Below are 27,043 nucleotides of genomic sequence, written 5' to 3' on the forward strand. Positions count from 1 at the left end.
ACATTCCTACATCTTTTGTTGCAGGTTGCTTTGCTGTTGCATCTGCAAAGGCATTTCCTTAAGAATTATGATCTGTTCTTCGTGTGTGTCCCTCACATTTACATATTGCCACTTTAGATGGTAACATTACAGCAGTTAATAATTCTTTCAGTAAGTCTACATGCGTTACTGGTTTTCCTGTTGACGTTTTAAACCTTCTGTTCTTCCACTGTTGACAAAATAAATGCACTGTAGCAAACGCATATTGGCTATCAGTATAGATCGTAACTGGCTTATCTTTAAACAGTTTGCATGCTTCAGTTAAAGCTGTCAACTCTGCTGATTGTGCTGAGTAATTTCCACGCAGGGGTCCTGCCTTCAAAACCTTATCTTGAGTTACAACAGCAAAACCCACTTTGTTTCTGCCTGTCTCATCTTTCTTTGCTGACCCATCAACAAAAACTATTTCTCTTTCAGTGAGATCTAAAAATTCATCACCAATTGGTTGAATTACTAGTTCTGATTAATCTTTTATCTTGTCATTTCTTTTACCATCTAATCAATCTGATTTCTTCCTTTCAGGACAATCTCTCTCTCCCAATGATCTCTCTGTCCACAAATCCAACATCCATCATCAACCTGCTCTGACCCTCTGTTGCTACTTCCTCTAAACCTTCTTCAAAAATTTTCCTTAAAATTTCCTTTCCCACGTCCACGATCTCTTCCTCTCTTCACATTCCTTCCAAAAAACACATCACTACTTTCCTCCTGCCAAAATGTATCTACACTTTGATTCCTAAATTTATTTTTATTCACCATCACTTTTTCTGCATGAACAGCAAAATTCATAAACTGTTGTAGTGCTCCTGTAGGCAGATCTATGTAAAGTGTCCTTATCTAGTCTGCAATCTCTGGTTTCATAGCTTGTAGTAAAGCTTGTTTCAGCTGCTGTCTATAGGGACCATCATCATTATCATTATCTCTGAGTCCACAATTAGCTTTAAAACTTCTTCGAATCTGACTCTAAAATCAGACACTAACTCTCCATCTTTTTGTTTAGTTTGACCAATCTTTCCATAATCAGGTCTCATTGGAAAGGCGTCTCTAATTCTTTGTCCTAAAAGTGTAAGACTTTGAATTAACTCTTAGAATGTTATGCGGAAGATGTCTGGGTGGATCGTCATCATTCATAGGATTCCTTTTTCCCTTTACTTTTGCCCAGTCTGCTTTCATAGCATTCATACATGGTTTCTGACATTTAATGCCATTCAGATGATAAGCTCTCTGAACTTCCATCATTTGCTCATGAAAATCCTGTGGATTTTCCCTGTGAGAGATAACTCCCCTCACTGCCTTCCTAACATCCTCTAATGTCCAGGTCCTAAACACAAGAAGTGTAGGCCTCTGGCCATTTTCTCCAGCTCTGGGATTGGGCACTTCAATGATTGGAAATGTCTATGCAACTTTAGATGACTCCCAGCTTCTTCCAAACCAACCCCCATAGTTTTACTCCATTCAAGTTTTCCCTTTTCCTCCTAACATTATTTTTTCTTTTATTTGGTTTATTTCAATCAGTCACTGGTGGGGTAAAACCCGTCAACAGAGGAGCATTTGTCCCCTGGTAGGGAGGAGGTGAGAAATCAGCTGGTTTCTGCTCTCCCCCCCTTTCATCCTGCTCCTGCTCGGTCTGCAGCCTGCTGCAGCCAGCTGTTGCAGGGGTCTGAGTCTCACATCTGATTTATCTCTAGTTTTACTTTTCTGAATGCCATTCTTTATTTTTCGTTGCTTCATTTAAGCACAGTTTTGCACAAATTAATTCTTCACTATTTTTTTGTTTCTTTTGTATTTTTTATTTTGTTTTTAATTTGTAACCTTTGAACTAATTCAGTACATGCCTGCACTCCAAGATTCCCCTTAAAATCCTAGTTTTTATCCCATTTTATCAAGAATGTAGTTGAACCTGGATGAACCTCTTTCCATATATTTTTAATCTGATGGTAATTCAACTTTTTTATTTGAATTCCCCCATTTTTTATATATATTTTTTTATTTATGTTAGTCACAGAGTGTGATCAGAACCAACAGAGAATTTCTCTCAGGACCGAATTTCACTCCCCGTGCAACAAGCTTCTAGGTCAGACCTATTGTCTGATCCGGTCACACGTTTAGGGTCCTCCCAGGAGCAAAACCCGTTTTAGACTCTGGGTTCTTTTCACCTAAAGCCTAATGAGATGAAATCTTGTTCTACTTCAGCAAGCAGCCTTGTGTTAACACCGCAAGGTTTCCAGCTGCTCACTGCTTCGAACAAGTTCACTCCTTTCACACATGCACACACATTCACACCAAAAAAAACTTTTTTTATTTTATTTTTGTTGTTATTCCAGGCCTTTTAGGGACTTGAACCCTCTTACGCGTTTTAGGCTGCAGGACTCGAACCTACACCTTTATTCAGAATTCTGGACTTTTCCGGGACTCCAAACCCACACGTGTTTTAGGCAACAGGACTTGAACCTGTCCCTCAGAATTCTGGGCCACTTCGGGGACTTGAACCCCTGAAAAAGCGCTGTACTTGCCTTGTCGTTGTGGTCTGACTGGTTAACGAATAACGTCAATCCGGACCCAGGGATCAGACCAGTCGATTGGCCGGCGTAGAATTCACTACGACGGACTTTCCTCCGGAGACCTGGTCTCACGGGCTGTGCACAGACTTCAATCGGCATGGTCCTCCCCCAAGGACGCAGATATGTTGTCATTCCGGCTCGAATGGACCAAAGAATGTCAGATAAATGCATCTAGACATTAAAGAAAAACACAATTATAAACAACAAACCACAACAAGAATCAAGTTTCTCATGCACGAGGGAGAGGAGCAAATGTGTTGGAAAAGGTCCACCACGTTTCTCTTCTCAAAGGTCTGCCTCTCCCTGTGCACCTTTTATTAAGAACACAAGAAGGAGGTAACATTTTCAAAACAAAGAGGAAAAGTTCATTAGGGGGTGTCGTCAAATGACCCTTTTGGTTGGATTCTAAGTTCAAACAGTATCCCTTATCAGCTCAGGACAGTGTGTCGTAAACCCCTCATCCTGGGTGGGAGATGAGAAGCAGATGAACAAACACACAACTGTTTTCAGAAGAGGTAAAAAGGTCAATCTAAGTTAACATTTAAACATACATTTAACCAAATACATTTAAGCAATGATAATAATAAAGCAAATTCCTTCACAACAGTTCACATGATGCAGAAGTATTGGAATATTTAAGCAATCATCAATTGTCCTACATTGGAAAACATCAATAAGAAATTGTTAAATACTAAAAACATATTTACTTAAGTTGAAAATATTGTTTAAGCATGTATCTGTGTCGTGTATCAAAACTGCTTGTGACATTTAAATTAATCATTCTTTGAAACATTCCAACACAATATGAAAATGTGATTCAAGTTTGCTTTAGATTTGAAAGATCTAAAAAGGTTGAAAAATCATGAGCAAAAGTATTTGTCTTGATCAGTTTAAGAAACATTTGACAACATTTGAACTTTCCTTCTTAACTTTCACATATTAGAAGAGAAATTCTTATGTTTGCGTTTTTTTTTACCAGCATAAAGTGTTTGAACTCTTGTCAGTATGTTTATAAAGGAAATTTCCCCCCGAGCTCATCATCACATCCAAAAGCAAACTTGTTCATTATTTTGTTATGGATAAAAAAACCTCCATTTGGATCTTTCTTCATTTCTCTTTCATCAGTCTATAAATAATCTAAATGAAATAGAGCTGAACAACCTCAGATAAAAATACTTCTAATACAAAAAGGTGCGTTCACAAAAACCGGAGATGTAAATAACATTTTATTGGTGATAAAGAAGTGACCTTCTGCAGAGATTTCTGTGAGAAACCACTTTATTGGTCGAGCAGTTATTTTTCTCAAGAGCGTCCTCTTGTTGTGTTCCATCTTGGGCGTGACCGGATTTGATGTAAAATTCTCACAATCTTCTTTGTGCCTACAACAAAGCCCAGAGAGTAAAATCCCATCAATGTCGATCTGTAACCTATGTCATAAACCACATTACAACTAAATATGTTTATGTTACAAGTTGTTGGATTAGGACAAAGAACTGCACTTTGAATATTTAAATCGCACATGCAGAGCCTGGGTTTTATATTCAATATTATTGGCCTACACTTAGAGGCATCCCTTTAAGTTCTGCTCTAACTCCTCATTGTAGATTTTAAGCAACATGCCAAGAGATAAGGAATTTTCACCAAAAAAAGGAGATTTACAATTTTTAAATGAACTTGAAAGATTAATCCTTACTCTAGGGTGTGCAGAGAAAAGCAATCAAGACAGATAATATGTAAAACTTTATTAGACACAGAATTGACAGTGGGGCCCAGTGAACATAAAATAATGTGTAGCTAGCTAGTTTAGCTGAAATTCCAACTCATAAGTGGCCAATTTACTGCAAGAAATCTGTGCTACAGCATCATAAGTATAGACACGTTTTTTATGAAAATGTACAAACATGCATTTGAACAAGAAAAGAATTAAGAAAAATAAAAATAAATCTAATCTACTTGAGTTAGATACTGTAACAAATTGGTCAAATTAAAGCTAATTTAATGTGTGTCTACTATGTCTGATTAGAATTGAGATTCTAGAAAATAAACCGCACAATTTAACGCTAAATAAAAGGTATAAGCTCAAGTTAAACTTCTAAATACTTCTGTGGACATTTAACATATCCCCTGGTGCTACCACATTACACCTTAAATTACAGTAATCCAATCCTCTGTCTGCGGTCTGTGGGGCCACATGTCTGGCTTAGACCTGAATGCTGCCACAGCTTTCTCACTTGTCATCTCCAAAACCTTGTCACTTCAGGAGCATAAAAAAAAGGAGTCTGTGGCGAGTCGACGGCCCACTCTCCTCTTTTTAAAGAGAAAAGAGGGGACTCAAAGAGACACGTAAGTGCTCAGTCCAACCGCAGTTTAGCACTGATGGTCACCATGCAGCTCCACCGGGACAGATGGGATTTAAGCTGCTGCGCCGAAGGGTGCTTCAGCTGTAGTTTCTGGGGGTTAGAGAGCACTTATCACACAATTCCTCCATACAGACTTTTCAAGCGAGTCCTCAGAGTTAAACCATTGACCCCGTGGCCACCGCTGTTACAATGCTGCTGCCTGAAGTAATCGCCATGCATGCACTATTGATGCAGTCTTTAGCAGCCAAAACAAGGCTCTGTTTACACCACTCATCTTCCTATCTGCAGTTTTGATCACTTCAGACCCGCCAGCAATGATTTAAACAATAAACATTTCCATATACATCAGGAGCACACTGGCAGTTAGCCTACAGAGCGATCATTGAGACAAATTGATTCCTATCTGTTGAAACTGGCATTATGATCTGTCATTCACAAATTGACCATGGTTATCTATCTGGAATCGTTCCCTTTTTAGATAGCAGCCCTTGAGGCAGGCAGGCGGACATACAGGCAGGTAGAAAGTGGAGAAATCACTGCATTTTAATGTTTTAAATGGAAATTCTGCTGCCTCTTAACCTTTTGAAACCTTACTTTTTTTCATAAGATGTTCTGTAAATGAAGCAAAACACACACGCAGACACTTAAACCCGTTTTCTTAACACACAACCAATGTAACAGCGTCAGCATGAGACAAGAGCAACAACCTTTACTGGAGTGTTAAAGGCTGCTGATTGCTATTATGCAATGTTGCAGATAAAAATGCCATGGCATATTGGGTCCAGTCGCCATCAATGGGGTGATCTGTATCAAGCAGGAAGAAACTATTAGTGCGTGGAAAAGAGGTTTGATGCACACGGAAAGCTGAAAACGAAAAAAAGAAAAAAAACATCACTTTTAATTTTTTTTTGGAACACACTTCTCTGCTTTTTATATATATATTTTAAATTACATCAGCTGTAAAAAGGGTCCACATTTATAACTTCAGATTTGAATTTTTCGTGCTTTAAGTAGTTTTTATTCTAAATCCACAGTTTTCTAATTTAATCAGACTCTTGAAGTTGATTAGCCAGGTTAACCTTTGCTCCTGAAAGGGTTAATCAGGCCGGGAACAGGAAGACCTCCAGGTCAGTGTCCTATATCTGCATAGTGGATTTGGAGAAGGCGCAGATAAGATTGGTCATTTTATTTATTTCTTCAGTGCATTTTATTGTATTCACTTTATTGCAGTGTGACAATAGAGGTGAGTCGTCGGAAGGACAGTCATTTTTTTCTAAAGATTTAAGATACAAATTTGCCAGATACTAAACTCTGCTCTTTAAGGCGCCACGAAGAGCGCGCAAATTTAACTCATGGAAGTGAAAGTTAAATTTTCTTTCTTTGCAAACCCGTAAATCTAAACTATCTACCTCCCTATCGATTAATTTAACCGCAGTCACTCCAATCAGCACATCTCTACTCCTGCCTCTCAGTGCGCTTTGTTTTACCAACAATAATAAAGCGATTTAGTCCTTTCTCCCAGCCGGAGCATGAGAAATCGTTAAAGAGCCAGCTATTTGTGTGTGATCAGTAAATATTTAGTGCAGGCGACATCCTTTGTCTACCCTTAATCGATTCTGGTCCCGTTGGGCAGTGTTTATTGTTGTGTGCGCGCGGGCTCGCTGTGCGTAAAGCGCTTTTTATCCTCCGCTTGAAGGGAGAAGAGCGCAAGGAGGAAACTTTGGGAATGTCGGGGGCAAATGACAGGAGGTGGATTGTGACGGGCTGGAAACGTGTGGAGGTGGTGGGGGTGTATTGTTAAAAAAAAAAGTTTAGGTTGATTTTTAAGGTGTTTAACACAAATCCTTACATGTACAACTTAATTAAAATACTGTTACATCCGGAAAGAATCATAATTATATCAATAATAATAATAGTAATGTTTTCCCCACAGGCTCCCGTAACATTCTAAATATTTTGTATCGTAAATATTATTTTTATTATTTTCCCACTTCCAACTCGATTTAAAGCACTCATATATTCCTGATAGGCGTACTCTAATATTACCACCTCGCCCGCCACACGAAAAGACAGGTGTCTGTCCTAACTGCAACCCCCTCCCCCTCCCTCCCCTCTCAATAGCTCACACAAAGCAGCGGCGTACGAGCGCGCTTTGGCTACATTACTGTAGGAGAGAAAAGGCGCACGGGGGGAACTCTTGCCTGCAGAAAAAAGCCCAGTCCGCCACTCATTTCCTAGACGCAGACAAATGACTTTCTGCTCGGACCAAGCCTCATATTTCTAATAGCTCGCTCATCAACACATGACGTGAAGCAGTTTGTTCGTTTCGGGCTCTGCAAAGTTTTTGCATGACCATCAGACATTGCAGTTTTCCAAATAAACATCGTGGGTTTTTTGTGTTTGCTCCCGTCTATCGGAGAGGAAGCTTTGCCAGTTTCAATCAGAGAGCACTCTTCACATAAAGAGAAGACTAAATATATTCTGAATAAGAGAGAAGATGCATCCCGCTGCGGACGAATCTGCATCATATTCATTTGGTAGGTTTGTATGCTATAAGAATAAAGACTCCTGTCTATTAAATGATTTAATGGATTAGTATTGTGCAGTTTTTCTTTGTTTGTTTGTTTTTACTTAATCCAATAAGTGTTAGATTTTACGCATAAACATACCCGGACTTGTTCGCGTTCTTTACGCACCGCATTGTGCTTTAGACGCTTTTAGATCCGTTTGCAGCAGAAAATATTACATTTAAATGAAAGGCTGTGCGGTCGTTTTTAACTATTTTAATATTTAATATAAATATAAGCAATAAAATGCTGCTAAAATGGCACAATATGATTTAAATACTTACTTCTCGATTTAAAAAGTGGCTCCTCGGTGAGTCGTATCATCTCGGAGAATTTATTTACAGACTCCTCTTGTTCACGGGATCTGTAAATAAAGGCGACAAAATAGTCATGCAGACAAATATAATCGGCGAATTTGTTTTAGAACAAAGACGTGATTGTTCTAAATGCGCCCCAGGGACTGACTGGAGAGGCAAAAAGTAAATCCAACTTTGGCAACTCGCAAAGCTTTGCTGTCCAAGTCATGTAAAACAGAATTTAAACAAACATCATTTTTAAGTGCTGCTCATTAGTTTGGTCGATGAGAGAGACGAGACTGAAGCTGTTTCCTTGTCGGACGGCTGCTCTAAATTGAATCTGGTTGGACGCGTAAAATTCGTGCGCTAGGGGGCGCCCATATACTGTAATAGATCCTGAGACAATGCATGCAGCTGCTGCAGGTCCTCTCTGCTGGCTAACACACTGACCAGGCTGTAAGTTTATCTCTGTGACTCTGAAGTTGTACCTGCTGTTTGAGCTTGATAGCTTCCAGCTGTGGCCAAGCAAAACAGTTTGACTGAATTTGCAAGAATAAAAATTATTATTATGATTATTTTGCTCCTGAACAAAAACTATTGTTTTAAGGGGTGCTCTGCTTTGTTTGTCATCAATTTAAACTAAGTCTTTATTTCTGGGGAGCATCTGACAGCTCAGAAAAGACCTACTTTAATGTGTGTGTGCTTTAGTTTTTTTCTTGAATGTGAGAAGCTTGGCCTTTGACCTGAAGTGACATTTTAATTGCATATTGTGTTTGAACTTCTAACTTCTAATGTTTATCTTTAAACATCCAAGTTTTGATGGCAGAGAATATGACTTTTGTTTAATTATCGTTGTATTTTATTTAATTTGTACGTTTTTTTGTGTGTGTTTTTTTTGTTCTGCGGGATGTGCTTGCAAGTCGGTTATCACTATTTTTACTCCGAGTTCTTTTCCACAAGAGGTCCAGAGTGTGAAGAATGTATCGCAGTGCAATTTGAAGCACTTTGAGTCAACCTCTGCACTGAAAAATACAAAGACTAAATTATTGTGGTTGTGTTTTTCTCTGTAAGAGAAACCTATAAAGCATATTTTAGGTTTATTTGTCCCCAAAAATAAAACATAAAAACAAATATGTTGATTTATTTGCAAGGAAAGAAATATGCTGATTTATTTGCAAGGACTTTAAAAATGAAATGTATATTTTTTTCTTTTATGAGAAGCCTTCTGAATGGATCAGAAAAACTGTTCATCCACACAAGGTTGATCTGTGTCAAGAGGGCAGCTCTGGAGGTTTGAGCCTATTATGAACTTATTGCTATAGGATTTATCATCGCGAAATGAGGCAGATATTATTGCTCATGTAATAACCAAAGCCTACCAGTCCACTTTTCTGTATATTTTTTCCAGTCTGGGCGATCTAAAATGAATCCAGAACACGTCTCTTTTTAGGACCAAGCGGCCCTCTCGACCTCCATGCTGGCTCTGGCAAGGTACCAAGTAGCACAAGTGCCGACTAGCCAATGGGGTTCAGGGGGAGGTCCTTGAGCTCTGACCAGTCAAACACACTCTCCTTCCTTATATGGCAGCTGATCTCCATGGTAACGTGTGCTAAGTTGCAGCAGTCGTGTCAAAGTTCACTATATAGAGAGCTCAGTGAGCTGATCAGAGAGAAAGCATTCTGCCAGCCCGGCTCCTACCAATCGCAAATCACTTCCTAACCTCCGCCTTTTTAACATATTTGATCACTTTGATTCTGCACTCCTTTTCCTATTATTTTTCAGTGCACGGAGGAGGTTTGTAGGTTGCGATCTTTTGAGGTTTTTTTTTCTTTTTTGTGGTGCGTCCCGCTTTGGAGGAGAAGAGTTTGTCCTCATATCTTCCAAGCTCTGAAAACATTGGCTTCATCTATCTGCGCGCTTTCTGGCGCAAGGAGATAATTGAAGAAGACGCAGTTCCCTTTTTTCTTCTGTTTTTCACCCAGTTTTTTTCTTTCCTGCAAGAATTGTGCTGGAACTTCATAGTAGCTGCTACAGCGCCGATTGTTTCATGCTGCTGCGGGAGTGGTCTCACCAGCCAGCCTGCTCCATCACCCAGTCCATGCTACCTCGGTTGAGTCTTTTGTTTTTTAATATTTAACCTACCTTTCCTCGTTGCTTGCTGTGCTGGATGGCTGACTGTAAGCGCCCCTGGACTTGGCCTTTAAGCGCAAGGCAGCGACTCAGCTCGCCAACGCATCAGTTCTGAAAACGTGCCTCGTCTCCACCAGCTTCACAGTTTCGGCATTTTCGGGAGATTCACGGTGGATTCAACGTTGGAGAGAGCTGACGTTTTGTGTGCACGCCTGACAGACACAGTTTTGCCGCATTTCCTTGACACCTCATCCACCGCGACACCAAAACGGCAGACAAAAAGTTTCTTTACGTTGACTGATAGATATGGCAATGGTAGTGTGGAGAGGCTCACAGGACGATGTGGCTGACCCCCAAGGCACCCTTTCCTCGCAAACCCAAGGAGGACTATCCCTTCCGACCCCCCAGCCGGGCCAGTTGAATCTGACAGGCTCCCAGGTCGCCCCTCCGACCCCTCAGACTCCGGTCCAGGGACCTCCGAACAACACGCAGCCCACGCCGACGAACCAGACGACGCAGCAGTCGGAGAAACAGCCGCAGCACATCGAGTGCGTGGTGTGCGGGGATAAATCCAGCGGCAAACACTATGGCCAGTTTACCTGCGAGGGCTGCAAAAGCTTCTTCAAACGGAGCGTACGACGGAACCTCACTTACACATGCCGTGCCAACCGGAATTGTCCAATCGACCAGCACCACCGCAATCAGTGTCAGTACTGCCGCCTCAAAAAATGCCTTAAAGTCGGCATGAGACGGGAAGGTATTGGGACTTTTTTTGTTTCCCCCCCTTATCCATGTGTGTGTGTTTTTGTGCGTTGATGTAGCTTTCCAGACGCTTATTGTGTCCCTGCCCCCCATCTCCCGCCTCCCTCAGTTCGTTCTCTCCCGACTGTTCCCTTCAAGGGTGTGCGTCAGGAGCGTGCAATGGAGCCGCTCTGTTGTGGTTGAGACGGGGCTGACCGGATCTGCCTTTTTAGCGTTGCGTTACGATGTTGGCGCAAAGAACACCAAATCCTGATCCTAGAGGGAGGAAAATCCCATGTCAATCAGACCATGAGGGAAAAATAAATGCACACAATATAATAATTATTATTATTTTTGCGCTCCGATGTCGAGTGTCGAATTAACAGATCGCGTATGATGTGGAGGCTTCCTCCCCCTCCACGCGTCCATTGAAATGTGGATGCAAAATCTGCGCATTAAGGCAGGAAATAATTCAAGTAGTTGCTCCAAAATACGACTACAATGTATGGTAAGCTATATGAACTGCTAAGTAGGTTAAGGGTTAAACGTGTGAGGTCTCCCTTGTCCTCTTTGTGTTCCTTCAGCTCATGATGTATAAGATAAACTAAGAAATGTGTTTAAAATCTAACTAATTCCTTTTTTTAGCTGCATTTGTCAATAATTATTGAGACGCTTTTGATTTTTCAGTTTATGTTTGTGTGTACGTGTGTGTGTGTGTGTAACCCTTTTTCTTTTCACAGGAGCCACAGCTCTGCTTTGCATTTTCTCCAAAGTTGTTCATATAATTGATGATCAGAGTGATTTGTAGAATTCAGGCTTCAATATCTGTAGTTTCTCTTTTTACTGCAGCCGTGCAAAGGGGACGGGTGCCACCCACACAGCCACACCACGGCCAGTTCGCCTTGACAAATGGAGACCCACTCCACTGCCATTCCTACTTATCCGGATATATCTCTCTTCTGCTGAGAGCGGAGCCCTACCCAACGTCCCGCTATGGCAGTCAGTGCATGCAGCCCAACAACATCATGGGCATCGAGAACATTTGTGAACTTGCAGCCAGGATGCTCTTCAGCGCTGTGGAGTGGGCCAGGAATATTCCCTTCTTCCCAGACCTTCAGATCACTGACCAGGTGGCTCTGCTGAGGTTGACGTGGAGTGAGTTATTTGTGCTCAACGCTGCGCAGTGCTCCATGCCCCTGCATGTGGCTCCCCTCCTGGCGGCGGCTGGCCTTCACGCCTCCCCCATGTCCGCGGACAGAGTGGTGGCCTTTATGGACCACATTAGGATCTTCCAAGAACAAGTGGAGAAGCTCAAAGCTTTGCACGTTGACTCCGCTGAATATAGCTGCTTGAAGGCAATTGTGCTCTTCACCACAGGTAAGAAAACTGGCCTCCAGAGGTGTGAATGTCACTAACCTGCACACTGACATTAGGCGAATCAATGCTGACCTAAATATTTGCAGGCTCGAGGGTGTTGCTTGCAGATAAACATCCACTAGATGTGCACATAAGCAGCTTCCTTAGCAATAAGCGTTTGGATAAGACCTATAGGCTGCAAAAATGTACAATAAATTGATTAATCAATTTATTTATCTGATACATGAATGCACCACGGCCATAGAGGATGCGTTTCAATTAAAATGACCACAAAGCAGATTACACAAGTCGTACATTACAGGCAAAATAAAAGTAAAGATACCGATAAGGATCCAACAACTGCAAAAAAATATTAATTAACCCGCAGATTATTTCTACAGTAGAATTTCCATTCCAGCTTCCATTTATCATCGTGTGTGTACCCCACGTCTAGTTTGTGAGGAATGACAGATATAAATGATGTCAGACTGCGGGGGGGAGGGGTGCCGGGGAAAAAAACAGACAAGCCTAATGTCCCGTTTGCGCACAGTTAAAGCAAAGCGCAGGTTTTGACGCTCTCTTGTCATTTCGGGGCACACACGTGAGGCAAAAAGCCACGCGCTTACTGTAACTGCAAATATGTCAATGTCGAGCAGTATTGTGTGATCCTGCGCAGTGAAGGGAATAGGGAGATTGGAGTGATGTGTGTGTGTGTGTTTGGGGGGGGGGGGGGGGGGGGTGTCTTTAATTTTTATTTGCAGAATTACCCTTTGCGCATTGTAGAGCTGAATGCGCCTCTGGACGCGATGCAGGACCGCATTAAAGGGAGAAAATGATCATAATAATTTGTGTGGAAGAGTGTTTTTCAAAAAACGTCAAAAGCGCGTCCTCCTCATAAAAAAACTACGTTTTAAACAATTTAATGTTATGTTTAGACTTTCCTTTTTGGCTTGCTGGGTTTCTCCCACACCTGAATCCCACAGACTTGATGTTGGACATTGAACGAGACGTCTTGGGTTCTATGTTGGTTCGCTCCACGTCGTGCGTAAACTTTTACAAACTTGACCAGTGTATTTGGCGCTTTGACGCACGCGCAGCAGCAAAAGCAGCAGATAAATGTTTTAGAGAGCCTGATGTTGCAATGTGTCAGCAGCTCCGTAGGCCCACTTTTTGTGCTAAAATCTAAGCTCACTAAAGGTCAGTAGGTCTCCCTGTCTTTCCCCCCTCTCCCGCCCCCTCCTGCCCCTCCCGCTCTGCCTCCAACTGAGAAAGAAAGGCCGGTCTGAAATGCAGGTTTCAACCATGAAAACACTTAATTATTTAGTCCTTTTTTAATTTCTTACAAACATAGAAAATGTTTCTTATAATTGCAAGGGTATTATCGCGGCGAATAGCGAAAAGGAAAATGTTTTTTTTTATATTAAAACTTTTTTAAATCTTTAAATAAGAAAATCATCATCCATTATGTCTACTTTCTGTTTTCTCTAAATATATGTTTTTTTATTTAATTTAATTTAATTTCCTATGGGTGTGTTTGATGTGTCTAATCATTTATTAAATATGTATGTCTTACTACACATAAAAATAAGAACATCTCAATGCTTTAAAAATATTGATATATAAAACTAAAACAGTACAATAAAATAAAATTGTTTCTATATGTCAGGTTATCTGTTTTCGATGTGGTGAATTCCCACAGTGGGAAAAAAAAACTCCTGCTGAGAGAAACACTTTATTAATGTTTATTTGCTTTCCCCCCCCTCTCAGATGCTTGTGGCCTCTCAGATGTGGCCCATGTGGAAAGTTTGCAAGAGAAGTCCCAGTGCGCCCTGGAGGAATATGTCCGGAGCCAGTATCCCAACCAGCCAACACGGTTTGGGAAGTTGTTACTCCGCTTGCCTTCCCTTCGCACAGTCTCTTCCTCGGTCATAGAACAATTATTTTTCGTCCGATTGGTAGGTAAAACCCCAATTGAAACTCTCATCAGGGATATGTTGCTTTCGGGGAGCAGTTTTAACTGGCCTTACATGTCAATTCAGTAAACCAAGAAGGACAAACAAAAGGTGGGGCTGAGGTGGGAGGGAGGGGAGGGGGGGGCTGCGAGACTACAATGATTATAGCTGCTTTTGTGGAAGGAAGAAATGAAAAAAAAAAAGAAAAGAAAAAAAACTAACCGGCTGTTAAACGGGGCTGGCTTTCATGAAGAAAGACATTGACGTAAAATGACTGTGAATTCCCCCTCACCCAACCCCCCCCCCCCCCCACTCCGAAAAAATAAGTCAAATTGAGACATCCTCGGAACTTTCAAAAATGGCAAATACAAGCTCCCAGTGTTCACGCAGAACAACCTGCTCTGATCCATTTTTATAACAAAAGGACAAAACGAGCATAAAAAATAAGAAAAAATACAAAAAAGGGATTTTTTGATCCTTGTGAGGAAATTTTAAGTATTAAGTGCATTTAAAATGGAACATTTGGGTATGAAAGAAAAAAACAGAGAAAGGGAAACTACAAAAGTACACTTTCTTTTCTCAAATGACTTGTCCTGTGTTAATGTATAGCTGTGTTTTGTACTTTCTTTTTTTCTTTTCTTTCTCCTTTCTGGTTACAAACCGGCCTATGTGATTTCTGTAGTACAGGTGATGTTATTTTTTAAGACAATGTTTTATTTTGAAAAGGTGAAGTAATGTTTAAAAAAAAATTCTAAAAAGAATTAAAACCACAGCAATAGGAGAATATAGGCTCATGATCTAATAGGCTTAATGCTGCAAGCGCACTTATATTTTAGAAGACCATCTGGGGGCAAGAAGGGAGGTGTTTTTTGGAGTTCATGTCCAACTTTATGACCCAGCGAACATTTTTAGCTTTTAATTGTGGAAATGGCTTTTTTTACCCCCAACAGAAAACCACAGAATTTACTTCAAAATTTAGAAATTATGACCTGGATTCTCACAAACTTGTTGGGTTGACAAAACTCTAAATATCAGGCAGAAATGATCTGAATTTGGTATATAGACGCCAGCGGTTAGGGATGTATTAGAGACAGGTCGTTCCGTTACACTCAGATTCAGGTGGTTTGCAGAGGTTCAACCTGCACCGACAGCATCTGTTAAAAATTTTTTTTAAAAAGTTGGAGAGGTCAAGGGGTCATAAAAGTTTGAAGTCCAGCCAGTATTATTAAAGTTTCCCTGAAATGTCACCCTTTATCCACTACAAGCATTAAGTGCCTGACAAGCATAATGTGATTTCTTATCAAAACGCTGTTAAAGTAGGACTTCAAGATTTATTTTGTGGGGCGGGTGGGTTGGGAGGGGGGCACAATTAGACTCCAGTCTTGTATTTCACTTGAAAAACCCTGATTAGAAGCAGTATTCTTGTAAATATAGGTCAGTACATTTCAATGAGTTTTTCTTTATACAAAGTATATGTGATTAAGAAAAAAAATCTGTGGTTGCCATTTCTTTTCCTTGGTAATACGTCTTCAAAATTGAGTGGCAGACTTAGCTAGTAGCACTGAAAGTTATGTTTTTAATGTATATACATATTACTACAAATGTTTTTGTTTCCATGTATATTTAGACTGTGAATGCATGGCCACAGGTCACTAACCTATTTTACCTTTGATATATAAATGTAAATGTTTTCTCTCTCTTTCTCTTTTTTTTTTTTGACTGTATAGATATTCTCTGTGCATTCAGTACAAACCAGCCCTTGTATTTAAAGAAGCAGAAAAGGAAAAAAAGAAAGAAAGAAACAGCATTGATTATTAGGCAACAGACTTAAACAGGGTGAGCAGGTTTTTGGTAAACAAAAAAAACAACAAAAAAAAAACAACAAAAAAAAAACAACCAAAAAAACAAAACAAAAGGAGCTGATATTTTAACTTCAGTGTTGTTGCTCCTTTTTTGGTCTGGTTTGACAGGTGCCGTGGTGCGCGTGAGAGGCTGTGTGAAAGTGTGTGTGTGAGAGTGTGTGTGTCTGGAAGCTAGCATTTTGTTCTTGTTTGGAGGCGCTCCTTCAACACACACGCAAACAGCATGTTGTGGTTGAATCAAAAAGGGATCACTGATTGAACACTGATGTTTGGCTGTTCGTGGCCACAAATGGACCAGAGAATGATACATGATTGTAATTATGAACAGTTTAAACTGACCCACGTTTTTATATAAATATATAAAAATATATGACTGCAGGGTATTGATATCGTATAGATACTTTTTTTATGATTATGATCATTATTACCATTATTATTATTATTAATTGCAAGTGATATATGTGAGTGTGTGTGAAAGTTTATAGTTGAACACATTTCTTGTTTGTTTGTGTTAGCTTATTGTAAACAAGCATTCTGCTGTAAATTTGTTCTTGGTATTAAATTATAATTTATGAATTTGACAACACCAGCTTTTCATGGCTTTTCTTTACTTCCCAAACGTGTGTATAAAGTGAGTGCGTGCATGTGTGTGTGTGTGTGTGTGTGGTCGGTTTCAGAGGGGGGAACTGAAGTCAATTTGCTGTTGCAGGATGTTGCCCTTTTGCCCTGTGAAAGTGATTAATGAATTACAAAATAATTAATCAATCAGGAAACTGGCCGCTCGACGCCTTCATTTTTTATCTTTTTTTATTTTGCTGCAAGGCGCTGGTATTTCCCATGAAAATTGCGGTCCTTAATTCAGGTCTTGGGGCGTCAGTTTTCTGTGTTTGAGGCTGCAGAAATAGGATAGCATTTGTAATGAGGCGCAGCGCCATGCAGACAATAACATTTCATTGGACTCCTCACCCAAAATTGCAGGAAATACCCAAGTTTTGCGTTTTTACGCACATAGAAAAACAGACCGGATCACCAAAAAGAAAAAAAAAGATAAGACCTAATTAAAAAATAATAATAATTTAAGTTATGTCTAATTTCTCCGCTTTTTATAAAGTATCACTCATTCACAGACTTCCCATCAAAGTGCTTCAACTCTGCCAGTAAACTGGCTCATTTGATGCTTAGTTCATCAACTTTTGGGCCGTTTCTGCCACGTGCGCACGAGCGCAGTTTATGGTTTTGTTCTTGCTGATAATGATGAAGGCTGTGGTTCTGATGCGTTGCGGACACCCAGTTATCCATGGCTGCCCATTGGAAACGGCGGCGCTCTACAGAACACCCCCAAAAAGCGCGCAGATCCCACTGCACCCTTCCACCTCATAAGTGGACAAAACATAACATTGCCCGGAGCTCTGGATCACGAGGAAAGCCTCACATTGGATCTCAAGGGGGTGTGGGGTGATGTCCACACTCAACGGGCTGATTTCAGTTGACAGGCAGTGATTTATATCCCGAGCTCCACCATTTGTGCGCCTGTCCACCTTCCACAGAAAGATGCAACATGCTGCAACGCCACTCCTGGTCACGTCTGCGCGACTGCAAGAGCTCCTGACACTTGAGCTGTTACGCAGATAATCCTTAAAAGACAAAGTAAAGCAAATAAAAGCTGCAGGCTGCGTACTCCTGCTGAGATTTACACACCCGAGCTGAAAAATTATTTAGAGCTCAAGGGCTATTAGAGCTATTTGATTAATAGTTTATGGATATGGTTTGCAGTCTCGTTTACAAGAGAAGACACAGGCACGCCTGCGCGGTTACGCGACAAATATGCGCAATTAATCTCACCTGTCCTATACTACGATCACAAATTAGCACCAAAAGCGCGCGAATTATTGGATTCAGAGTTTGGAAAACAAAAAAAAGACCTGTGGCTTATTTTCAAAGCGAGTCAAACGCCTACAGTGTGGGCCACCCGTTCCCGATGACATAAAACAGACTGAAGAAGATTCAAGAAATAAAAGGAAAATTTAAATGTACCCTAAAATAAATGTTGCGCTTTTTTCCAGAGTTCGCGCTTTTTTTAAATAAAATATATTTTTTTTATTTTATGACTTTACAGTGCTCTTCTTAATCCCTCTTTTGAAATCCACGAATTCTCACTCAATCCCCCTCTCATCCATCCTGCTCATAAATGTGAGAAAATTGTGCCATCTACCCGCAGTCCCCGGAACTGTAGCTTCCCAAGACCTCAGAGACCTCAGCTCAATTTTGTCTCAAAAGCGGGCGGCCTCTGCGCACGCAGGCGCCTCCTCACTCGACGACAGCAGCTGCCGACTGCTATTAGGCTGCAACTTTACAAGTAATGTGTGTTTTAAGCACCTGTCATCCACTCTGGATCTCACTGCGTCTGTGTGTGAATAGGGAGGAAGAGCAGAGACGCGCATGATCAGAACAAGCAGGGATTTAAGGAATCTATTCAGGGGGTCTGGGTAAAAAAATAAAATAACACAAAGGAACAAGTTAGGATACGTTTTTCCTTAAATGATCCGCATCAAATAGGACCTAAAGCAATTATTTAGAAAGGTGTATTTAAAAAAAACATACTTTGTTGTAATTTTGGGGGATCTGTTTTTATCTGAACGCTAGAGATCTTCTTTTTTTAACCTGTTTGTCCAAACCGCCTCCTTTTATCAAGTTTTCATTTGTGGGCAGCAGGGAAGAGAGATGGAGAAATGGAGAGAAAGCGCAGAGAGAAGGGCCCCTCGACACCAACATGACAAAGTTCATTTAGAAAAAAGGGGAGAAAGAAAAAAAAAACATGCGCGCGCACGCACAATGCCAGACTTTCAAAAGGGGCGCGGCGCTTTGTGGCGATTTAAATAGGGGAGATAAAGACAATTGCAGCTGATGGAGGGTGTGAATCTAGCCTCTTCCATGTTGAATTTCCCCCCATTTTGAGAGGGCGACTGAAGTTTTCTCGCGACGTAGATCCCCATGGGTATCAGATGAAATAAAAAGTCTGAATTTACGGACAAAAGGGGCAAACTTTATGTTTTATCTTAAATTTGTCGACCAGAGAGGAGAAAACCCAGGCGAGGGCTAATCCACTGGAATGATTAAGGGACCGCAAACACCCTGCTTAATAATGGACATCCCCCCTGCAGCATCTCAAAACCCCGAAGCATTACTTCATCAGGACTACTTCATAGGTATTAATCGATATGGGCCCACATCTTGTATTGATCTGCTACTTGGGGTACAGAGATCCTTTATTAAGATCCCCATTAGGTGCACCGCAGTGGTTGTCAGCGCAGGGGTCGCAGCTTTGGCGCTGAAGCAGGAGCGCGAACGTTTAACTACAACCTTTCGTCCGCTTTTGCGCGCGGAATTTGCGCACCTGCTTCCAGGTGTGACGAAGAATGAAGAAGAGGAGGATGTTAGCGCAGGGGGACATCAGCTGACTCGGACAACAAATGTCACATGAGTTGTTCAAATAAGAGTTAACAGTTTAATCAATGGGGCATTAACTGGACGGCCGGTCTGCCATGTATCGGTTGTCAAAGCTCTATACCCGTCGGATGTTTCCTCTTTAAAGGGGTTGTGAGCGTGGCAGCGAGCGCGTTACTTTTATTCCCTTATTTTTCTAAAGTTGAAACTTTCAGCCCTAACTTGAAAAAAAGAAAAAGAAAAAAAAAATTCAAACTGTGGAATTAATCTCCGACTGAAGGTGCTTTAACAATAAAACTCACGCTCCGCGCGCGCCACACTTGTCCAGTCATCATCATTATCTCCGTCACCATTATGGCTGCTATTACAATCATCATTTCCGCCATCAACACAATGATCAACAACAGCCCACACACAAAAATCAGGTGAAAAAACCCCACATCGTTTGAATGTAATTGATGCAAAATGTTCGCACTGAAAACCTTTAAATCAGTTCCATGAAGAAGTTTTTACCAGTTTCCTTTTTTTTTTTTTTGGAAAATCAATAAAGTGTATAAACGTCACAGTTTTACGCATTGAATGGCTATATTTAAAATAAGATTACAAATTTGGCCATATATATGACCAAAACAGAACACAACATTAAAAAAAATGTCTTGCATGCTCGAGTGCGAGTATTTTGGGACTTTCTGCGCATGTGTGGGCTCTTTCGCCTTCATTTCCAGGCTTCTGGACCTTTTTACTTTTGTCAAGAACACCCCGTACAGATATTCAGAATGCCCGCCTGGATAGATTTGTCACGTTTTTTGTGGCTTGATGAGTTTTCTTCTTTTTCTTATTCGTTTTATTTAGTTATATTTGAAACTATGTGCAGCAGATGAGCAGATATGAACCGGGAAGCTGAAATCCTGGATAAGCGTCTACAAATGTAGAATACATCCTGGAAATGTGCAACTAGAAACCAATCGAGCCTCTCAAGAGAAATGAAATTATTTCTTTGATTTGTGAGGAGCGCCTTTTTTATCTCCCTCCTCGGACCGGCGGCATCCCGGGACCTCACTTTGGGAGCCACTGGTGCCCGTACGTATATGTCGGACTGTGATCATTTTGTTGAACCAGATTACAGTGAAGTGACAGCAATTCTCAAATTGCCGAGGAGAGGACCCCCCCCCCCCTTCCCCCATCTCTCCATCTCTCTCTCTGTCGTGCATCTCTCTCTTTGTGAGTGACCCCCGCAGGTCCCGGGACTCCCCGCGCTAATGAACGGCTATAACACGTATAGGCCTGTAACTGGTGGCCGCCAAAAGACAGCAGCATGCGGGCTGCTGTCATGGCTGGCTCTGCACACAGAATTCGGTCAACCTTATAAAAGGACAAATCTTCATGGAGGGTCTCCGCAGAATTCAAGAGAAAAAAAATAGAGGAAAAGAAATACCGCTTGCCACAGCGAGATGGCGCTGTTCTGCACCTTTCAGCTTTCACTCCAGCCCCTGCGCTGCTTCTGCTTTTTGTTTCCTCGTTTTGTTCACTTTCTGCAAAGTAATGTAATAAAAAATGTTTTTTTTTTCCAATTTCCTAAACTTTAACTCACAAAATATACTGTGTTTTTTATTTTGACTTAAGAAATGAATTTGAAAAAAAAAAAAAACGAATTTGTTAATAAATATTTGAATAATATTAAGGGGTTTTATTGTTTAGAAATAAATAAATAAAAGCACTTATGGAGTGAGTTGCACCTCCTGGCTTTATAAAATTTAAAAAGCAAAGCCTAATGTTTAGGTTCTATTTCCTAATCTTGACATATTTTCTTTATTATCAGTGATTTATTTCATTTTTTTTAACCAAGCTCTTGTTGGTAATGTACTGAATATTTGAAATAGTAAATTCACCTGACAGTTCATAGCCTATTTACTTCTAAAAAATATATTTTTTATCTGTTTTTCGACTGGTCTGACCTGTTTCCTGACACTTTCATCATTCATTTTTATGTTTTTAATTTTGTTCAGTTATTATCACTGTTTGTCACAGAAAGAAATGCTGCGTTTGTTTGCTTACATACATTTTCATGTGTTTTTGTTTTCTTTTCCTGATGGGATATTGCTGGTTCTGTCGGCTGGAGGTAAGAGTGCCACCGGGCACGGTCGACAGACCACGGTGCTGCATTTCATCACTACTTTTATTTCCCATTATGCAGATTCTCTTTTGAACTGATATAAATAAAAATTAATATGTTATCTATTGAAAATGTTATTGTTAATTGTTATTTTGCACAGAATGCAGTTTAACAAGAACCATCATTCATTTCTTACAATGTGTGATTTCTTTTACAGTATTTTAGGCCTTAAAAATAGGAGCAAATCATCAGTTCGATTTACAAAAATGTAATGTGTAATTTTATTCTTTTTAAGCGAAAATTCAATTTTATTTCAAAGATTGAATATTTATTGTTCTTTCTCTTGGTGAAAAAGGATGAATTGCGAACTCTTGCATTGAAGATGTCATTTCTCCTCCATTAAAAAATAGCAGCACATAAGCAAATATTGTCAATGTTTGATTTTGATTATCAATATCATTATTTTGCAGCAAACAAATAAATCTGCTTTGAACTGTTTGGAAGCGTTTCATAACGCCTCCGTTTGGGATGTTCTGGATTTAGTGATCAATCTCCCTGGAGCATTTGCCACTCCTCCGAACTTTCTAACTATATGTAAACAAGTTGTCATTTCAGGAATAATCTTCTTTATTTTTTTAATGTAATAAAAATTCAATCTCCCCAGCTCAGATTAGACCTCTTTTTCTTTCTTTCTTTTTTTTTTTTTACTTTCCTCCACTCTTTTTGGTTTCTTGTCATCGGTGGGGCTGGACTTTGGTGGACAATAATGCGGCAATTGTTGATGCTTTGTGACCCATAAAATTTGAGGGTGGCTATTCTGGCTTTGGTATGTAATTATGCAAAACACTTTGCATAAAGACTTGCCATCCGATCTAATGATAGAGTCTGCGGTCTCATTTCCAGCGAGGGAGGCACCAGCAAGCTCTGCTCTCCGAGGGACGGTGGAAAAAAAAAAGCTGCCATAATAAAACCAAGACAAGTGCACATAAGAACATATGCTTTTGTTCAGGTAATTTTGTTTTGATGTGGATGTGTAGGATCGAACATAATAGAACAGTGTGTTTAGATGAAACTGCTACTTACAGCATGGTTTTCTTTGTATTCAGTTGCGTAAAAACGGTTCCAACTCATTTTTTTTCCCTATGTGGTAAATTTTATTTTTGGACTTCATTTGACTTGATTCCACAGGTTCAATTTGTAATATATTTAAAAATCAACCTATTTAGTTTGGTTTTTAGTAGATAAAAATCGTGTTATTGTTTAATAAATGTGTCAAAACCGAAAAAGGAATCCGATTGTTTTATTGCTGCTATGAAACGCGGCCTTTTTTTCATATTTTGGTGTGCAGCATGTGGGATTGTCTGTGTGTATGCACATAATAAACACTTGTGCTGTCTGACAGAGGTGTGAATCTGAGAGCTTTTCTACCAAATGAAGTGCCAGCAGACAGTGAAATAAAGAGATCTGCAGCTGTCAGGGGTCAGTCAGGTAGAGATTGCTTCTGGAGATCTTTTGAAAAAAATCACACGTTTGAAGGCTTAGTGCTTTGCTGTCTTCGCATTTCAAGCTCAGATCAGTGGAATCAGAAGGAGGGGAGAAAAAAAGGGACAACATGGGCTGGTGGATTGTGATGTCGGGATGGACGCGGGGAGAGTGCCTCTTTTTTTTTTTTTTTTTTTTTTTTTCGGAAAGCAGGAGACAAGTCTTTTTACCTGATCCTTCAGGGAAAAGGAGAACCCAAGTGTTTAGTTCTAGCAGTGAAACGCGAGTCACACACTTAAAGCAACAGGGGCTCTAATGTTTGGGTGTGTGAAAGGAATTTAATGTAGAGAAAAAAAACGCGCCTCTAATTTGCTGCGCTTCTCCACAGAGGAAAGCAACTCTGAACTCTGAAGTGTTTCATGACTCTCGGTTTGCTGCAGTCACACAAGCTTTATAGTTCAAACACGCAGCACTCAGGAGTAAATCTGCCACTGTTTTGACACGAAGCAACCAAATCAATTCAATAAAAGTCCGACTCTTCTTTAATTATTGTTTATACCTAATTTCTCATTTTGTCGTCAGCTTTTGCTGCGCTTTTGAGCTGCCAGGCCCTTTTTAAAAAAATATATTTGAATCTCTTCAAGCAGTTAAGATCCTTTTTTTATTTTTTGTCATAAAAATGATTTTAAAGGAACAATGGACACCATCCGCAAATAACGCGCAATTGAAGGGGGAAAAACGAAGGGTAAGTCATAGTTTTTTAGGTGATTCCAAAAAGGGACAAAAAAGATGGAAAACAAAAATTTAGTCACACATTTTGCATCAAAACCCAGAGGAAGAAACGGTTAAATCATTTGGGAAAGTCTGTTTTTCTTTACATACATTTACCCCTTTAACACCGAAATAAATATAAATAAACTTCAAGTGTTGATTTAATTTCTTCTAATAAATAAACATTTGAATTTTATTTTGTGGTTCTAATTGTTTTTATGCCAAATATATGACTAAAGCATATAAAAAGTAGTAATTTGTGTTTTTTTAATCAAAAAGAGATTGACGTGGTTTGTCAAATTGCCTGTCAAAATAAAATAAATAGTATTTAGTCATTTTCTGTTTTCATCTTTATATTATGAAATATAAATGATTTTTTACCTGTTTCACTGACAAGAGCAAATTCCAACAAACAGCAAACTAAATCTTGAAATTAATCAAAGCACAGAAGACAAGACTGGACAAGTTTGTTTATTTTTTACATGCAGAGGAAATGAAGTTTTCACAGGCTTTAGATTTTCTTACAGCAAGAAGAAAATCTAAATGGTTTTTAGGATGGCAAACGTGGACAAATCTGGAGGAGCTACAACGGAAAACAAACAAAGCAAAGTTCTGACAGTTCAAAACACACCTTATGACTGATGACACGGCTGATAAATTTTGACTTTGAGTCATCCTGACACAAAACTGTTCTTTTGAGGAGCTTTTGCTTTGAAAGCCGTCAACTTTTTAATCACAAATGAGTCCCAGAGAAACACGTCTGTCTTCATGTGAACCCCTGCCTTCAATTTGTGTTCTGTAACGGCCTCTTTCTTCGTATGCCATGCGATTTCTTTTGCCTGCTCCTTGTGAGGGAGGCAAAATATGCAAATCCCATCAGATTTATAACACTCGGCGCCTTTCAGTTGTTCGTGTGCTTCTGCTGCGGTGTATTATTATTTTCAAGGGCTCTCAGCAGGACATAAAAGGATCATAAGTTATTCTTCCACCTGACTAAAATGTTTCTCTCCCCAGTAAGATTGATAATGGCGTGATTTATTATCATCAGAACGGATGACAGTGAGTTCACTGCTTGCGACCGAGATACATTCAATGCTGCATATAGAAGCTAATACAAATTGACAGGTGATGCTTGCAAAGAAATCTTTTATGTGGTGCCACCCTGGGCTCATTAGATCTTTCACAAAACAGGTGATACATACATTTTTCATTCAAGCAACCACAATGGGAAACCAGTGATGGGGTGGAGAGCTAAAAATCCTGCCTCACAGAAAGCCCTCTGCTCAAACTCAAAGTTGGGTTTTTAAGACAGAGAACTTTTTTTTAACCTTCGTGGATCAGCTAGAGCTTACTTTTCTGGATTCTAGTTTTTTTTTTCTTCTTCTCCCAAGCTGCCTTGCAGTTAGAGCCAGTGGTTTAAACGGAGAGACCACTGATTGGCCTGGTGTTAAAGAGCTCTGATCTGGGCCATGACAGCTTAGTCCAATCAGCCTGCTCAACATGCTGGTTTGACTGTCACTTTCAATTTTCACATGACCCTGTGGTCTGAGGATGGGGGACAAGTGGCAGAAAGTAGGCCTGAAAGCTCATATTATTGCTCTGACAGCTTCACTCATACGAGAGTAATGCAAAACGCAGTTCATATTTATTCTCTGACCTTGTGCTCAAACAGGGATTCTACTATCTACATGCTAGCTGTCGGGTCGAAAGGCCAAATTGGTGGATTCCTGCAGCATAATTTGTCTAAATGCATTTTGCCTCAAGACTAATTATCTAGCAGATGAAACTTAAAGAACAGCTCCTTCAGCTGATCATTTGAGACAGCCACTGTTTAGACAAAAGTGGAGCTAAAATACGTGTTTTTGAATTTTCCACACCTCATTTAAAAACAAAAAAGCAAGAGGAAAGCAAAAAGCAGAAAGCAAATTATTTTCTTTTGTTGCACTCACAGGAATGATAATATTCTAAAAATCCCCGCTGGACTGTTTTATCTGAGCTGCATTTCTGCTCATGTAGGTCATAAAAGAATAGTGCCATCAGTTGCGGGTGGATGTGGTCATTATCAGACATGGTGCGAGACAGGAGGGAGGGGTTCATTGTTCGCTCCGTGGTGCTGCCCATGCAGTGACTGAGTAAGGTGTGTTCATTGTTCATTCTCTACGCACTAGCCACAGGCTGCTGTTTCTGTGTTTCACAACTTCAATGCAGCCACTGCGACTTTATTAACCCCTTTTACTGAAAAGCGGATGGGCAATGAAATGTTCTCAACACCATCTTGCCTTTATCCAGTCATCGTTTTGCTTTATTTTGGAAAAAAAAAACAACTCCCTCAGACTAAAGACAAACGTTTAGCATCTCCCACAGACAAATTTAGATAATTGTTTTAGCCATTTGGCTGCTTCTCATCCCGTTTGTCGTAACTCCAACGTGCAGAGTTGGGTGGTGATGTCGTAAAGGTTGTTGTCGTTTCTGTATAATCCTCACTTCTTGTCCCCTGCCTGCCCTCCTAATCCCTTGGCATGTGTTGGTGACATCACATGGCTACTGGCTCCAAATTCCCCCTGCAACTGTCATTAACTCTGTGAACAAATGAATAATGACTGGGAGACTCTCTGGCTCCCACCACTGACCTTGGGTATTATTAGAGTGACCTCTCTTTGGCTTGACCAAAAAACCTTTTTGATATCATTGCTGGAAGTACACTAGGAATGATGGCCTGTCTGCCTGGAGGGGGTGGCGAGGGGGGAGGGGGGAAGTCGGCAACCACAAGTGTCATGTAAACCTATACTTTCCACCCACTGCTGTTTCATGAATACTTGATTAGAGAACAGGGCCCGAAATACCCGACTTGCAAGTTTCCTGACCTCTCTTTGCTAACAGTGATGTTTGGGTTTAGCAGGTGGGGACATGGCCAGACGACATGTTTCACTGCAAAGGTGGGCCTTTTGGGAGTCTAGCTGTGTGATATGATCTGTGTCAGACAGAGGAGAGCCGGTCAGGTGTGGCTGTGGGAGGAAGGATCTCCATATGTCAAAAAGCTGCTTCTCACGAGGACATCACAAGCTGATAGTGATCACCGCGTGCAGAGGGATGCCTGACATCTTTGTCAGAGGCGAAGGAAGACATTATTAAAAAAAAAACAACAACATTTTATTGAGAGAAAAAAAAATAATATATTTTTATGACATGAAAATGCATTACAAATGCAGCTAATTCACATTTATTCTGAAAGACATACATTAATGTACTTAGTGGTGTTTTAATTTGCATGATTGTTGCTTTTATTGTCATTAACCCTCCCTCCACAGCTGGAAGGCATAATAACTCTGCAGGATGCCCATTCAAGTAACTCCACTCATAGTCTCCATG

The 27,043-nt window shown here is 40.3% G+C and overlaps 1 protein-coding gene and 1 long non-coding RNA gene across 3 annotated transcripts; one reads left to right on the forward strand and one right to left on the reverse strand.

Moving 5' to 3' along the window:
* Positions 1–3,809: 3,809 nt before the first annotated feature.
* Positions 3,810–8,881, reverse strand: LOC101172898. The gene is made up of 2 exons (XR_177396.4): positions 7,812–8,881; positions 3,810–5,764 (listed from the first exon to the last, which is right to left on the reverse strand). It is a non-coding gene; the product is annotated as an uncharacterized LOC101172898 (long non-coding RNA).
* Positions 8,882–9,451: 570 nt separating this feature from the next.
* LOC101172490 (COUP transcription factor 2) lies at positions 9,452–16,450 on the forward strand. Of its 2 annotated transcripts, none has more exons than XM_004069660.4 (3): positions 9,452–10,710; positions 11,526–12,071; positions 13,818–16,450. In XM_004069660.4, the coding sequence occupies exons 1-3, from the start codon at positions 10,260–10,262 to the stop codon at positions 14,090–14,092; spliced, it is 1,272 nt and encodes a 423-aa protein (XP_004069708.2). In that variant the 5' UTR covers positions 9,452–10,259; the 3' UTR covers positions 14,093–16,450. The 2 variants fall into 2 exon arrangements, with proteins under 2 accessions (XP_004069708.2, XP_004069707.2); XM_004069659.4 differs by having other exon boundaries at positions 9,457–10,710; positions 11,544–12,071.
* Positions 16,451–27,043: the final 10,593 nt, after the last annotated feature.

This window comes from Oryzias latipes, chromosome 6 (genome assembly GCF_002234675.1).
Source record: "Oryzias latipes chromosome 6, ASM223467v1".
In the NCBI taxonomy this organism is placed as follows: Eukaryota; Metazoa; Chordata; class Actinopteri; order Beloniformes; family Adrianichthyidae; genus Oryzias; species Oryzias latipes.

Excerpts from the sequence above, each read along its gene's own strand:
- LOC101172490 (XM_004069660.4), top strand. The coding sequence starts at position 10,260 with ATGGCAATGGTAGTGTGGAGAGGCTCACAGGACGATGTGGCTGACCCC. Across the intron at positions 10,711-11,525 it reads AGTCGGCATGAGACGGGAAG|TTTCTCTTTTTACTGCAGCC; the intron begins GTATTGGGACTT and ends CAATATCTGTAG. Across the intron at positions 12,072-13,817 it reads AATTGTGCTCTTCACCACAG|ATGCTTGTGGCCTCTCAGAT; the intron begins GTAAGAAAACTG and ends CCCCCCTCTCAG.